The 13,932-nt window shown below is 38.5% G+C and overlaps 3 protein-coding genes across 3 annotated transcripts; 1 reads left to right on the top strand and 2 right to left on the bottom strand.

Moving 5' to 3' along the window:
* Positions 1-78: 78 nt before the first annotated feature.
* On the bottom strand, positions 79-2,540 carry LOC133726426 (mitochondrial outer membrane protein porin of 34 kDa-like). Its single transcript, XM_062153971.1, has 6 exons — positions 2,377-2,540; positions 2,196-2,263; positions 1,601-1,711; positions 1,292-1,378; positions 933-1,141; positions 79-698 (listed from the first exon to the last, which is right to left on the bottom strand). Exons 1-6 carry the CDS (start codon positions 2,423-2,425, stop codon positions 392-394), a joined length of 831 nt encoding a protein of 276 aa, XP_062009955.1. The 5' UTR covers positions 2,426-2,540; the 3' UTR covers positions 79-391.
* Positions 2,541-3,712: 1,172 nt separating this feature from the next.
* On the top strand, positions 3,713-5,096 carry LOC133733938 (uncharacterized). The gene is made up of 2 exons (XM_062161597.1): positions 3,713-4,862; positions 5,071-5,096. Exons 1-2 carry the CDS (start codon positions 3,713-3,715, stop codon positions 5,094-5,096), a joined length of 1,176 nt encoding a protein of 391 aa, XP_062017581.1.
* A 1,226-nt stretch (positions 5,097-6,322) lies between these two features.
* On the bottom strand, positions 6,323-8,558 carry LOC133746307 (probable auxin efflux carrier component 8). Its single transcript, XM_062174492.1, has 6 exons — positions 7,892-8,558; positions 7,359-7,533; positions 7,186-7,271; positions 6,927-7,084; positions 6,736-6,812; positions 6,323-6,599 (listed from the first exon to the last, which is right to left on the bottom strand). Exons 1-6 carry the CDS (start codon positions 8,400-8,402, stop codon positions 6,533-6,535), a joined length of 1,074 nt encoding a protein of 357 aa, XP_062030476.1. The 5' UTR covers positions 8,403-8,558; the 3' UTR covers positions 6,323-6,532.
* Positions 8,559-13,932: the final 5,374 nt, after the last annotated feature.

Raw genomic sequence — 13,932 nt, 5'->3', positions numbered from 1 at the left:
TACACGTACTATTTATTCTACTTGGAATGAGCAATAACCGAAATCTTAAATAGGGGCCTATCACCTTCAACACAACAATTGGTAAACAATGACACACTGCAAGATCAATAAAACCAAACTAATTCATCACAGTTATCATTGTGGGAGGGGGAGAGACCAAACCAAATTGGCAACAAGTCTAAATTTCCCGATTACTTGACCATCCTCTGTTAACAACGATGAAGGAAAAAAGTACCAAAACAACATGAAAAATCTTTATTTTTACAACCAAAAAACAGTACGACTCCCTAACATGTTGACTTGTTCAAGCAAAGGACACAAGAGAGGAGAGACAACCTACACTAGCACTATCTCAATGCTCTCCCTCCCTCGGTCAGCAATAAGCTCCTTCTCATGGCTTCAGAGCCAGAGCCAATCCAATCTTGGCGCTCTTCTCAATGGCTCTGGTATCTACCTCTCCAGAAACAGTAAAAAATGATTTTGGGCGCCACTCATGCTGGATAAGAGCATTGGCCTTGCCAAAGTTGTTCACACGTCCCTTGACAGTGGTCAATGGATCCAGGGCATGCTGAGCACCAAGAGTGATGGTATTCTCACTGTTGGCAAATCTGTGGGTAACCTCAGCTCCTAGAGCAGTGTTTTGTTCGGGATAGACACTGTGATAGTAAGATGCACTCACCACATCACCTTTCTCGTTCCTGCATCATTAAGAAAATCATCATCACAGTGGATCAATGATACGACATAAAAAACAGTGCATCAATGATACAATAAATGACTCAAAATGTAAGCTAGGGCAGCAACATGGATTCTATCTGATGAGAGGAATTTCAGTATAGAGAATAAATTTAATTCATCTTTGGTTCAGGGGAAGAACGAGACAATAACTAATATCAAGTAACATTCACTCACAAACAGATGATAATACTTACAGGTTCAATGACGCAATGAGATCTGCATTGGAGAAGCTCAAACCAGCATTGCATTTGGTGAAATTCCCAGTTTTGGTATCAAATGACACATCAGTACCAAGAGCAAGAAGGTTAGTTCCTAGAACACCAGAGAAGTTGACAACAGGGTTGGCTGTCAATCCAACACTGGTGCTTATCCCCGCATAGTCATGCAAGTACTGGAGTTCCGCCTGTTGACAATCAATCATTTATTAGAGGGTAAATCTACAGCCATCCCGATGTTCAATATAATGTCTCAAACCACAGAGGAAGTATATCCACATAAAAGTTTTACTGCATATCCTCAAACTTAATGGAAAAACCTGGCATAACATTCTTACCTTGCCTGACCTCTGATCAGGAAGTTTGAAGCTGAGAATTGCCTTGAGGCCAGGAGCAGGTTGATCAATCGTCACAGTGGTGAGAAGCTGTCAGCAAAACAAACCATTAGTAAGCTGACTTTTTCCAAGAAATAGATGTACTACAGTTTATAAATACTTCCACCACTCAACATACGGATATAGCTTATAAGTAAGCAAAAGACCTTATCACAAACAAGAGAGCTGAACAAAATATTATCCAGAACCAGAAGTTGTTCTATGCATCAGAATGAATTCAGTAGCAACAAGAATAAACAATGTGATTCTTACATTGGAGTCAGTGTCAACTTTGACATCGGTAGTGATATTTTTGTTCTTCAACTGAGTAGTAACATCAGCCAGTAACAGCTCACCCTTTTTTGTTCCTGAACAAGTGATAGCCTGCAGAAACGAAGCAGTAAGAGTAACTACCAGTAAAACCTACATGGTTAACATAGCGCTACTATGCTCAAGCAAAAGGCAAATCACATAGCACCTCACATCGACCAGTTATAAATGAATGAATGAGCTAATGCATCAAGTAGTTCAGCTAGAAACTTAACGAAATCTTTTGAACTCAACAAAATATACTAAAACCAGTCAAGAGGCTGCAACAAATGGACCTTAATTCATAAAACTAGTAGAGTAATCACTATCACAAATTGTCCATGCAATTCTGCTTTTAGGTAGTTCCATATATGCATCAATCAACCAAAAATTAACACTCGGTGCTTCAATTTCACTAAACATATAGATGATAAACGCAATCCAAAACTGGAATATGATAACAAATCACATAGACTACGAATACGAGCTAAAATACACAACCGAGATTCAAAACCCTAACTTTCCACAGATCACAGAGCAAAAGAGACGAAGAACTAACCACTCCAGTGGGACTGTAGGTAGTGACGGTGAACTTGTGGTCGCTCTGGTAATCCTTATACAAGAGATCTACAAAATTCAACAACAAAAACACACAGATTCAGCAACCAAAACCCTCGCAAACTCAACCTAAAATCTTCATCCAGAAATGTAATAATTCAAACGAGACAAAAGTGACGAACCTCTGGCTTTCTTGCCGATCTCGGTGTAAAGACCTGGACCTTTGGCCATTTCGTCGATCGGAAAATGAAACCGGAAAACGAAGCTGCAAATCGGAGAGAGAGCTGAGAGAGAGAGAGAGAGAGAGAGAGAAGGTGATAATGGGAGAGAGCGATGTGTGATTATATAGGGGCGCCGATAAACCCTATTTTCGATTTCCACCTTTCTTTTCGGCCAGTATTTCCGATTTTCGGGTCCGGGTTTTATTTATGGATATATCCTGTCCGTCGGATCTTGATCTTTCTACCGTTGGATTTTGATTTCAGGGTTTTTTTTATTAAATTTTAATTTTATCCACGTAATACTTTGCGTTTCGTCCAAGCTAGTCGCTTTCTTTATGGGCCATGGTGGCCAATTTGACTAGATTATCCTCTTTTTCTTTGGCAAAAAGAAAAGTTTTTTCTTTTTTCTTGGAGGAAAATAGTTTATGTTGGGTTGTGAGACTGAGAGGTGGTGAGAAAGCCAAGAAAACCCAATCCAAAAATTTAATAAAACTTTTACCAAAAAATAAAATAAGAGTTTAACAAAATGATCATGTGTCTGGTGTGTATAGTATACTATCATTATTTTGAGTCGAATCCAAAAAAAAAAAAAAACACTCTGAGAATTATAAATTTTGCTTTTCAAAATAATTGTCTCATTAGTAATTTTAATTTTGAAGATACACAAAATTTTGAATCTGCGAGAATTCAGAGTTGCGATTTCCTTTCGAGACTAAGAAGAAGTAAGAATAACCACTCTAAATAATGAAAAGAAAGAGAGATTAGCCTTCGAGAGACATTAATTATAGTTGAGGTAATGAGAGTTTTTGTACAAATTCACTTGAAGTGTTTCCTTTTGCCAAAAAAATATAGCAAAGTTGCTTAAAAGTGTGTCCATTTTGCTTTGGACTTTGGAACACAGATAAATCTTTTGAGAAATTTTAAATACACACCCTAAACTACTTAATACATATCCCTATAATTTTATATTTCAAATCAAATTTTATAGGTAGATTAAATGACTAAAATAGACATATATCTATTAGAAGAAAAGTAATCATAATCATATATTTCTTATATTATTCTATAATAAACACAATAAATTTCTATACATGACATCCTCATTTAAAACAAGAATAAAGTTAGAAATTAAACCATCTAATTTAAATTTTCCTTAAATAAATTGTAATTAAATGGGGTGAGAGACCATATGATTTAGAATTTCAAAAAAACCCTAAGCGCCGCTATGGACGCCAGAAACCCTAAACCCCGCACCAAAACTGCCGCACGACAGACTCGCGCTGCTGCTACCCCAACCATGGATGATGTGACGGCCTCCTTTGCGGCCTCCCTCGCCCTTGCTACGAACGAAGTTGTTGATCTCTCCCGATCTGCAAACTCTGCTGCACGAAGAGGTTCGCAGGCATATCTGCTTGCACGGCCGCTTGCAGCCAAACCTGCTCCTCTGCAGGACCTTCGACGGTTCTTTCGTCGTGTGTGGGTTCTTGAAAAGGATTTTAAAATCCAAGAGAGGCCGGAAAACAGGTTCGTCATTGCGTTCGATCTCAAACGAGATCGTAACAAAGTGTTACGTGGAGGGCCTTGGCGCTTCAATCAAGCCCCGGTTGTCATGCAGGAATATGATGGGATTGCGCCGCCCCAATCGGTGGCCTTGGATGCTCTGTTTTTCAGGGTGCGTATCACTAATATACCACCTCTCTTTGAAGACAAAGACACCATACGAGACATTGCAGCCATCGCTGGTAAGGTTATCGAATTGGATAACAACCTGTTTGACGCTACGGGAAAAATTAGGGTTAGGGTTTCACATGCCCTCTCCAAACCTTTCTTTCTCAAGAAGCAAGTGAAGCTGGCCCCAGGAGTTGAAGAAGAAATTGGTTTCTTCTTTGAGAACCTTGTTGGTAAGTGCAACTATTGTGATTTGATTTTCCATGGGAATGGTATTTGTCCTGCTATAGATGGAAGGACTCTTCCAAGAATGGACGTCAACCCGATGCAGAGAAAGCTGGAGATCAAGGGTCCCTCTATGAGTTTTGCACAAAGCCAGTTTGCGAATGGATTATTCCAATTCCAGGGACTCCAGACTCCGGTCTTACCTTCAATTGCACGGTCTCTCTTTCACCAGAAAGAACAGGGTGGACGTAGGCCTGTAATTCTACGGGGTTTGGACAACAGATCATCCTCCAGTAAAGAAGAGGAGGATACCACTTTGGCCTTAGTCCCCATTGAGGAAACGACTTCTTCTAAGCGTGACAGACAGCCTTCTGATTATCAGTCCCCAAAGAAGCTCAAGGTGATTCTGCCCGAGTTGTTCAACCAAGTGGGCAGCGCTGAGGCTCCAACAAAAAAGCTGAAAATGCCGGAGTTTAGCTCCAAATTTAATGCCCGATCCCTGGGTTTGATTGAAGCTCCGGGAAGCATTCTGGTACCTACGTCTGAGAGGGATGGTACTGCTGAAACAAAGAAGAAGCGTGGAAGACCTCTTGGCGCAAAGAACAAAAACCCCCCAAAACAAAAGAAAGTTGCTGAGGCACAGGAAGCTTGCTTAGTTTTCCTCACAAAACCTCCTAGCCCTAGTGTCAAGGGCAAGGAGAAAATTTAGAGTTGTTTGTTTTTCTTTGGACTCGGCCTATTTCCTATGTATTACTTTCATAGTTTATAGGCTTGCTTTTAATAAGTGAGCATGGGTGTTCGTTAATGAGTGGTACTAGTTCTATATACCACGTTTTCTTATTTGCCCTCTGTTTTTCAAGGCAGTGGAAAGGTATGTAATGTACTGCTCTAGCTTGAGACTATTAATGAGAAATGTTGAATTTCATTCAAAAAAAAAAAAAAAAAAATTTAGAATTTCAAAATCAATGGCATTAAATGTTTTTAAAATATATCGCTTTATTTCCACTTTTTAGTCTCTTTTTTTTTTCTGAAAGTTATGATTAGTCAATTTATTATATAACATAATACATCGCAAGTATAAAACTTTGTAATTGTTAATTTATTTGACCATCCAATAACAACTTCGTAGTTCCGGCATTGTGTAGAAACTACTGATACAATTTTGGTTGAATGTTCGACTCAAAATTTTATAGATCAATAGGTTGTTTGGTGGATGAGAACTCAAATAATACAAAATCTATTTCTAAGGATCTATTTGAAGGGAACAATAATGAATCCTTATGGATTTCCCAATAACTAACACAAGTAATGAATATGGTTAATTATATATACTAATCAAATTAAATAGTAGCCTTAATGTAGTTAAATAATAGTTTATTTCATGGTTTTTTCGTTTAAGGATATTTTAGATAATTTGGGTTGGTATTTAGTAAAATATTAGAATGAGAAAAAATTAAATGGTAGGTGTATTGAGTAAGGAGTGTGTATTAAGTAATTAAGGGTGTGTATTTAAAACTTCTCAAATCGTTTTATTAAAAAAAATTGCATAGTGGATAATTTGAGGATGAAGTAATTTTATAAAGTAACACAGGAGGGAAGGCTGCAAGAACTGAAAATTATCAATCATGTGGAAGCTTCAATAACCGCAAAATAGTTAATGAAGTTGACCACATTAAATCTTTGAGAAAATTAATTACTGAAATTTTAGTTAGAAGTTAAATCTCATTTACTTCTGCATTTGCTCATACTAAATATCATGTTAAACCCTGTTAGCTGGTAACCAACAAATATCAAGTGCAGTGTATGAAAAAATTTAAGACAAAAAACAATATATGATAAATCGTATTGTTAAATGAAGTTCATTTAGAAATAAAAAGGCAGCCAACCTTTGAAACGGTGTGAGTTCTTGTACTCTAAAATATATTTAACACATAACTCTAGCTCAACAAACTTGTAAGCAAATCAGAAAGCCACGTGGCAACATCAAAGAGGCACCTTATCCACCCACTCAAGCTCAAAGAAATTTATGACATTTTTTTTTCCTTTATATTCCTAAATAACCATGGTGAATTTACATTACTCTAATCTTCTCATCACATCCATTCATGTGTAGAAGTATACTTACCATCATATTACATGTCAAATAAATTCTTATAGTTAATTTGAATGAGTATCAGACATTCCTCAATCTATTATATCCTCATCAGTTAGACCCCAATTTGATTTATAATCCCAGTAGGAAGTAGTAGGCCAATGCTATAGGCAAAGCAATGAGCATGCCAAAAATTACTCTGCAACAAAAACAAAACCGGATCATCTCAGAAGTCTCAAACATATGCAAAAAGTGTGATGCAAGATGAACAAAATCAACTTTTAGGTTTAAAATAAGTCCGGGTTTGATCCCTTCCAACGTAATCAAAAACTTACGCGGTGCTTAGAATTTCTGGATGCACATTATATTCCTTGGCGAAAACAAAAGGAACAATTCCTTGAGGAAGAGCTGCCTGCATTAAATTACAGGACAATACTTTTATATCTCCTTCATAAAGTCATAGGTTGTAGAAAGAAAACAAAGTAATATATATATATATATATATATATATATAGAATGTATGCACCTGCACGATTGCTATTCTCAGAGCTCTGCCTCTTAGTCCTATTGCAAAGGAAGACAGTGCCATTACAGCAGGTCCAGCAATGAACTTAAGTCCCATGGCTACCGCTGTCATTCGTGTTCCGCAAGCTATTATACTAGGCCGCGACGCCATGAAAAGGCCTAATGACATATCAAGCAAACATATACTAGATTAAATTCATGTTCATCAAGGGTTTTGGTTCATAATGTCATGCCAAGAAATTGCTGATGTTCCTTCATACCTAAGCTGAATGTTGCCATACCAAGTCCTCCATTTGCCAGTATCGAAATTGATTGCGTAACAATTTCTGGCATTTTCACTCCCCATCTGCAAGAAATATATACATGAGCCATCAAAATTGATGAAAGAAATTCATGCCTAATTGGCTATACAAACCTCATTATGATTAACTACCTGAAGTGTATGCCAGCCCAAATTAGACTCAACATTGTTGCATGAGTGTTGGGGTTGGCGAAAAGCTTCCTCCCAACTGTCAATAGAATAGATTTCATTTTCTTTGGATTTCTGGGTCTTTCTTCATCCTCTGCTTCGTCTTTCGATTGTGCTTCATTAGGGGCCTCCATCTCCTCTTCAAATCAAACCAGACCACCGAAGTTTTGCAGAAGTTAGAATATATCAACATAAGTTGAAATAAGAAGCAAGGCATTTATGAGTTGCCTGAAGACATTTATAAGCAAGGCATTTATGTGTTGACATACCGTTTACAGGCAAAGCTTTTTGCCTGAAGTTGTAGTAGCATTTCAGACCAAAAAATTTATCGGCTAAGATTCCAGTTGTGAATAATACAATTAACATCTAGAGAAACCTGAATTGTATTCAGGATCTTTAGAAGTGTGTTTGTGCTGTTACAGCTGCACGTGTGCCATATTGTTCATGCTTCTTTTTTTATATTCTTAGACAAAAATGCAATTTTGAATGTGCCTAACCTGCAGTTGCTTCTGATGAAGGTGTCACAGAAGCTGCCTTTGCTGCTCCAAACTCAAACAGAAACAGCAACAGATTGTACCAAACTAAGCTTTGTAAGACAACTATCTGACTAACAAGCGCGCCTGCTTCTTCACCATACATGGCCTTCAAAAGTGGAATTCCAAGGATCAATGTGTTAGGCAAGGTGGAGAGAGAAAGACCTGTGATGATGGAATTCAAGCCACCATGGGAGCTGAATTTAGTGATTGCTGTCAGTGCCAAGAAAACAATTGCCTTTTGTAGACCATCCGAGAGAATGAGCTTGAGGTTCATTTTGTAGGGGTTATTGGCAGAAATCACTTGAAATGACAGCAATGGGATTGAGAATTTCGCGACAAACTTGTTTATGCCAGAACATTGTTCTGGTGTGAAAAGCTTCCACCATTTCACAGAAACATAGGCTAAACCCATAGCAACATACAAAGGAACAGTTGCTGCCACAACATGGTAGACATCAATTAGGGAAATCATGGTTTCTGGAGAATTGAATATAGAAAAAAATTCTCTAGCTCACAACTGTTTATACATATTCTTGCTAATGAAAAATGATCTCTTTATATGGTTTTCATGAGAAGTCTTATATGCTTTGTTTCTTGCTTTGTCAGATATGAAAAGTTAAGGAGAGAATGCCTGGTTTTGTGCAAGCTTTTTCAAAAGCTTTTCTTAATCCCCAGAATGACCTTAAGTTAAAACACGGTAGTTAAAAGCAAACACTATGTACATAGATTTTATTCCCTGATTTGATACTTGACTATTACCAGTATTTGATTATAAGAAGCTTCTTTGTAATAAGTTAGTCAGGGCATAAATGTCATCAAACTTTAAAGGTAGATTCCAGCTTAATTTCTTCAGGTGATGTTCTTTAGGCAAAGGTGGAGCTAGCAAGCTATAACTATAGGCTGACATGGTAGCTCTAAAATCTTTCCTGTTATGCTTTCCCTTTTACAAATTTATATTTCTTTTTAAGAGAGAGCCAAACACATTAATTATTTCCATACCCAAAAATCCAAATAGAAAAATGTAGTAGTTTAGTCTAGTCAATGAGTGTATTTTCTAATTTTACTTTGGAGGGATTTTCAAATCTAGCTGTGTATATAGGAAGGAAATGAACTGAAGAATAAAGAAGTAAATTGCAGGTGAAGTAATTGAACTGCAGAGTTTATTAACAGTTTGAAGGAAGAATTTTGCTATATGTGGTCAAAAGTGTTAGAATAAGTGTTGTTGGGGAATTTGCTTTACAAAATGCTAGAAATTTTTCCCAAAAATGATCATTATCTCTTTCTTCAACTTGTCTATGAATATTGATCGAGTTCCAAATTGTTCGATCAGTTGTTTTCGATGTTTCTTCACATGAATGCACAATGGAAACATCTTTATGAAATCTAAAAGGTGGGTGAATATATTATATATCTCTGTTGCGTTTGCATATATATTCCTTTCCTGCAGAGCATATTATAGCACAGCTAGCATTATAAGTTGCTTAGTATAAGTGCTTTTAGTTAAGGGCTTATTCTGCAAGTGCTTCTCAACTAATGCATACCTGTAAATTCTATAATGGCCGGCCTCTTGCAGTTGAAATTTTAAGTGATGAATCTGAAGTATACAAAGAATAAATTTTAGAATCCATCAATGTTTTGTTCATTGAAAGAAGGAATGTATGCTCTCTGTCTGATATCAAGTTGTTTAAAAGCAATATGATATTATATCAGACTGCAATGGTTTTAGTTATATTTCACTAGCTATCTGGTTTGAACTTCCTCATTTGAGGTAGAGCCCAAGAGGACCAAGACAAAGTTGTTCCATCATCTATTCTATTTACATATAGTTGTTGTAAGCTAGCAAAGTGTCTTTTGATAACCTTTCACTAGACAATGTAGAGCCCAAGAGGGCCAAGACAAAGTTGCACTTTCTTATAAAGAGTACCTATAGTGTTACGGATTATGTTTTATGTTTACTTGAGGTTGTAGCTAGTATTTAAGATTTGGCTTGGTTAGCGTTTTAGAGGTTTGAAAATGAGAGGAAAAAAAAAATATATATATATATAGGCCCGTTCCAAAGCGGACGTCCATCTTCTGCAGCGGCGCGAATCAGGCCGGAAGGAGGCATCCCAGACAGCTTCTGGGCAGCGATCGAGGTCGGAGGAGGTTGAGATTGCAGGTTTCTGGGCAACGACCTCACCTGCAACTGCAGGTTTCTGGGTTGCGCTGCAACCACGTCGCCGGCGACTCCACCAACTGCAGATCGGTCCGTCCGACCCCTGGCCTCCGTCTAAGCAAGTGTCACGCCCCGAATTTTGAATAATAAATTCAAATCCGAAACATGAATAATTACAATTACAAAATCCAAATCTCGAAACTTCGAGTTCATTATTACAATTCACTCTCACAAGCAATATTGTAAAGCTCAAATGAGCATAACACACCTCACAACGTACAATTGCTGTAAAACTCTAACAATTGCTCTAACCGCACGATCACCGTCCTGGTTCTCCTGTCCTGTAGGATTACCCGCTACACAATTTGAATAGTGTACCGGGAGTTGCAACAACACAAAACCCGGTAAGCTTTTTACAGCCAGTATGAGTAAACAAGAAGAACTGTTGATTTAATAAAATACATTTCCTTTAACTCAAGTATAGAAATGTAGAAACATCACAATTACAATGATCACCACAAAACCACTTCACTTTCTCACTCTCATATATATATATAAATATATATATATATATAAATATTATACACTTATGAGTCACTCCCCGTTACCCTCATAAGGTCACTCAACATTTGGCAGACAGACTAGAGCTCTAACTGATCGTTTCCACCTACCCGGCGCGAGGGCGTGGTTCACGATTTAATGCTATTAGTTTCCACCTACCCGGTACAAGGGCGTGGTTCACTAATAGATGCCATGGTCACCCCCGTGACCTATTGATCTCCACAGATCAATATATCTCAACAAATCAACAATTTATTGTTTCTCAACAATAAATTTAATACCTCTCACAATATTGTTGCTTTTCAACAATAAACTCAACACAACCATAACAGTACATAATATCTCACAATTTCAACAATACACATTATTTCACATAAATAATATATATATAGATAGACATTCACACAGGAATGCCCATTAATACCAACTATAGTTCACACAATGACGACAAAAATAAATTAATTAAAAGTACTCGGTTCGTAATATGAACCACGTGAGGTTTACTCACCTCGATAATCCCGCTGCGTCTTCAATTCCGCTCAAAATACGATCCACAATCGTCCACTAACTCAAACCGTCAATCACCTAGTCAGATACGATCTTAACTTAGCAATCATTCATAAACCACACATATACGGAAATCCAACGGTCGGATTCTAATTTAATGATGATCCAACGGCCAGATCGAATTTATATGATGATCCAACGGTCGGATCCTCACGGATCGCCCTTAGGATCATCCTCCAAAATTATCACGAAGATCCAACGGTCAGATCTTCTTGAATCACTCTAACAAACATCTCCTCAAAATTATACGAAAATCCGACGGTCAGATTCTCACGAATCGCCTTCCGAATCACTATTTCACAATTATACGAAGATCCAATGGTGGGATCTTCGCCCGTGACCACACAAAGTCATCGGGACAGTCATACGATCAACATATTCAAATTTGAAGTAAATCTGACGGTCGGATCTTAGCGGATCGTAAACCGAAGATAAAACGTAAAAACGTTAAATAGTAACGTCAAAACATAAATCCACTATTTATCAACGTTTTCTAAAATGACCTTGTAATATATCAAAACGCTCGTAAGGATGCGTAGATCATCACCTAGATAATAAAAACTCGAAATATGGTCGAATACGCCGCCACAAGCGGCGGTCAGTGGGTGGTCAACGCGGCGGTCAACGAAGGTCAACCACCTCCGATGCAAAAGTTGTCAACTACAAACTTGTTCAAAATGACGAGTTGATCCACTTTCATAACTAGCATGAAGTCTGAAAACGAAAGGAAGTAGTCGGAAATTACCTAGAACAGTCGAGGTGACTGGAAAATTTCCAGAATCCGGCGAGAAACTGCAGAAAACGGCGAGCTCCAATTCGACGTAAAAACGTCAATTTAAGGCTTTGATTCCTTCTGAAGAGTTGTTAAGAAACTCAAGAAGAACACACTGGTTCAAGAATCACAGAAATATATGATCTGTAGCTCGAGATATACCGATCGAAAGCTTCGGTGGTCGGAAAAATTCCAGAATTTTGCAGAATCCGGCAAGGCTCGATTTCGACGTCAAAACTTCAATTTAAGGCTTCGATTCCTTCTGAAGAGTTGTTAAGAAACTCAAGAAGAACACACTGGTTCAAGAATCACAGAAATATATGGTCTGTAGCTCGAGATATACCGATCGAAAGCTTCGGTGGTCGGAAAAATTCCAGAATTTTGCAGAATCCGGCAAGGCTCGATTTCGACGTCAAAACTTCAATTTAAGGCTTCGATTCCTTCTGAAGAGTTGTTAAGAAACTCAAGAAGAACTCACTGGTTCAAGAATCACTCAAAACGACGTCCTGTAGCTCAAGATATTTGGATCGATAGTTCCGGTCTCGTTCTTGGCGGGGTTGACTTGTAGTTGCTGCTACGGGATGCGCCGCCATGCAAGGCTGCTTCTGGGGGCTTCAGGAGGTTGAGGCAAGCTCGTGGATGGAGTTTTGCGAGGAGTGGTGACCGGTAGCTTGAGATATCAAGCTTGGAACCAAATCGGGGCTGGACGAACCCGGTCTCTTCGCCGCTGCTTCCGGCTGTGCCGTGACCCAAGACCGCAGCAGGTAGCTTCGCAAGGCTGAGACGAAGCCACTGAAGGTTGTCCGGCGTCGATTGATGGCAGGTGGAGGAAGGAAAAGAACGGAGAGCGTTTGCTCTGTTTTTGTGTTTTTCGGACGAGAGAGAGAGAATGATTTCGGACAAGAGAGAGTTATGTTCTGTTTCTTCAATTATGCTCTGGTGTGGTCAATGACAGAAGCTGGGGCATAACGAATTATGGGTAATCATGAAAGCTAAAGCATTACAATCATGAAAAGTAAAGCACCGGTAATCATGTTTTGCTTTGATTAAAAATCACGGTTATTACAATCTACCCCCCTTAAAGGAATTTCGTCCCGAAATTTAAGCGTAAGTCAATACCTCTCGATTAAGGTTGACCTAACCATAGAATCTCCCATCTTTTCCAAATCTGTAGTAATCTACAAAGCCTCAGCTCTTTGTATAAAAATACATTCCCATGGCCACTAAATCCTTTCATCACAAACGTAAACTCACACAACAACTGCTCAACAACACTCCACATCACATACACAAAATCGTCACATGGATCATCTCATAGATCCTCACATAGATCTTCACTTAGATCATCACTCTGTACTGGCATACAAGCACAGTAAACACTCCCACAAAGTGTTTCGCTACTCAATTAGCATCACGGTAAATCTCTATAGTAAAACTCAAGCATGCACCATTCTTCACAACAATAGAGATGCATCACTCAAAACAATCATCCCCAAAAGCACGCCAATAAATTATGTCACCCAGTGATGATGACTTGGGCTTGCTCAATCCTTGGGCTAAGCACTAGGGCTGGCCATTTGGGCCTGAAGAAATCGGACCATCCACATTTCGAACCGGCCCAAACCAATTTGGGTTTAACATTTGGGCCTACTATTCGGGCCGAACAATTGGGCTTACCATTTGGGCCTACCATTCGGGCCGAACAATTGGGCTTAACATTTGGGCCTACCAATCGGCCGAACCAAAAGCATTTTGAATAGGCCCAACCAATTTGGGCTTACTATTCGGCCCACAACTTTTTAGCTCGGCTACGGTATGAAATTGTACATACCGTAGGTATACCGTATATACGTATGCATACCGTACAGACCGTATATACGTATATATACCGTACATACCGTATATACGTCCGTATATCAAGCATATAAGAGATCCAAAAATATTTGT

Source organism: Rosa rugosa, chromosome 1 (assembly GCF_958449725.1).
Source record: "Rosa rugosa chromosome 1, drRosRugo1.1, whole genome shotgun sequence".
Lineage (NCBI taxonomy): Eukaryota > Viridiplantae > Streptophyta > Magnoliopsida > Rosales > Rosaceae > Rosa > Rosa rugosa.
Note: the sequence above shows the minus strand (reverse complement) of the source record. Positions and strands in the feature narration are given on the sequence as shown.